This window comes from Telopea speciosissima, chromosome 8, assembly GCF_018873765.1.
Source record: "Telopea speciosissima isolate NSW1024214 ecotype Mountain lineage chromosome 8, Tspe_v1, whole genome shotgun sequence".
NCBI lineage: Eukaryota > Viridiplantae > Streptophyta > Magnoliopsida > Proteales > Proteaceae > Telopea > Telopea speciosissima.
Window position 1 is genome coordinate 20687628 of NC_057923.1, and position 2211 is coordinate 20689838.

Genomic DNA, 2211 nt, shown 5'->3' on the forward strand with positions numbered 1-2211 from the left:
TTTACTTTGCATATCGAGTCGTGGCTTTGAAAAAACACTGTGAATGGTTGAAACATAAGAGGGGATGGAAGTTTAAATATTAAAGGGAGACCTTCTCACCCACCTAACCCTTGATTTGACCAAAGTTGCGGATGATTTGAAGCAGAAGAACAAGGGTCGCGCATGTACAAATATGGCCGCTTTGGGAAATTAGTTCGTCACATTACCTCATCGGGTGGGTGAAGTAGACGATGGGAAACGAAGCAATCTTCGTGGAAGAAGCGAAGAAATGGCTTCAAGAGCTCGGGCGGAGACGCTTCAACCAAGATATCCAATACATATCGCTTCAAGGTCTCCAGATCGTACAGGCCCAGAGGGATTCGATACTCTTCAATCAAATCCTTCACAAAGAATTAGCTGTAAAATCTGATATCATGTCTCATCACCCTTTCTTTTCTACTTTTCTCTTTTAATCGTCTTCTTCACTCCCTGTATCCTTCGTACCTTAAATTCCCTTATTATTCTTTTTTGTGGGTCTGAACTTTTGTTATATATATTTGTGAGTAGTGTGTTTTGAGGGGTTTCAAAATCTGTGCAGGATAGAAGAGGGAATTGTCATGTGGGAGCCATAGCTTCCATAATCGATGCAGTTGGGGCGACAGCTATAGCGACTTACACAGGGGACCTCAAAGTCTCTGTTGATTTCAACATTTCCTACTTCTCAACGGTTAAGATCGAGGTTTCTTCTTCCTCCGTTTCAATTCCCAATTGCTCTTCAGCTTATTCTTACCAATTTGAATTCCATAGAACAGTCAGTGGTGCCCAATTGATTTTTATGCGTACGGTGTGGCTAGAATTTAGATCAAAACCCATAACCCAATCATCTAGTCGGACACTAAGCAAATCTCTGTGCAACTGCAGGAAGAGGTGGAGATTGAAGCTAAGGTGGTAGCACACACAGGAAAACTTTCATTGACGACAGTGGAGTTTAGGAGGAAGAAGGATGGAGTGGTGGTTGCTTTGGGTAAGCAATGGATGTCTCAAATCAACGCCATTCCAGGTCTTCAATCTCTCCGAACTAGGCTTTGATTTCGACCCAAATTCAACTTCAAATGGACAGAGTCAATTTCTTTTTGCTTCAAATTTCTTCTTTTGTTCTCCGAAATGTTCTACTTAAGATTTTTCATCCCACCCCAAATCCATCATTGAGAATATGCAGTTCAGATCAGAATGGGCCACAACAGAAATTTCCAATTGTGAGTTTACTGTTTTTAGTTTTAAGTTATATGTATTTTTTCATTTTATTTTCCAATATACTAACCTTTGTTTTGTAGTCAAACGTTTTGGGTATGTGCCCATCTCCAACATTTAATTAAAAATATTATTTTAGATAGTTTTGATCAAGTAAATAAGGTGATGGATTTAATCGGGTAGACTAAGGTATCTAACACCTTCCTTGGTCTGCAACTTAACTTTAACTTACAATTTAGTTTGATTGGCTTTCATTGTAGCCGTCATGGAATCATGTTTTTATTTTGTACATCCTAGGCCCTAAATCTAGGTAGCGATTCCTCACACCCATTCCCTATCTTTGCTCAAGAGAAGAGGATGCTTCTTTAAGTGATCCAACTTGCAATTAATAGACTTCCCCCTATCCCCCTTCTCTTCAATGCCTCAATCAAACGGCAATGGGAAGGAAGCCTTACAATATTGGAGCCGATGATGACAATATCTTCATCTCCGGCCCCGTACTTCCTCCTTCTGAACAAGTGTAGGAGGAAGGTGCAGTGCTTTGCGAATGGCACTGGTGAAGTTTTGAAAAGTTTGACTTGTTGCCTTTTATCTTCAATTTAGATCTCAATTGTGTTGATCCTTCTAAAACTTTAAGAATTGAGAAGCACTTCGTTTTTACTTCTCAATTTAGATCATTCATCATAATTATTTTTGAATACCCCTTTTGAAACAGAGAAAGGGTTTGTGGCAAGAGATCGTGCTACAAGCATGGTTTTAAGAATCGGGAATCGGATCTGAATCGGTTGACACCAATCCCAATTTCCACTGTATGTTCCTAATCATTGCTTTCTGAATTGGAATCGGATTGGCTGATTCTTAGTCATTTTCTTTTTAAATCATCTTCAATCGGACCAATTCCCGATTCCTAAACCGATTCATTTTTCACCATAAAATAGCTTAAATTGCCAATTCCTGAACCGATTCAGGCTGATTCTGATT

General features: G+C 39.3%; 1 protein-coding gene across 1 annotated transcript; it reads left to right on the plus strand.

Moving 5' to 3' along the window:
- The first annotated feature begins 230 nt into the window (after window positions 1-230).
- On the plus strand, window positions 231-1068 carry LOC122672133. Its single transcript, XM_043869630.1, has 3 exons — window positions 231-398; window positions 578-790; window positions 901-1068. The coding sequence occupies exons 1-3, from the start codon at window positions 231-233 to the stop codon at window positions 1066-1068; spliced, it is 549 nt and encodes a 182-aa protein (XP_043725565.1).
- Window positions 1069-2211: the final 1143 nt, after the last annotated feature.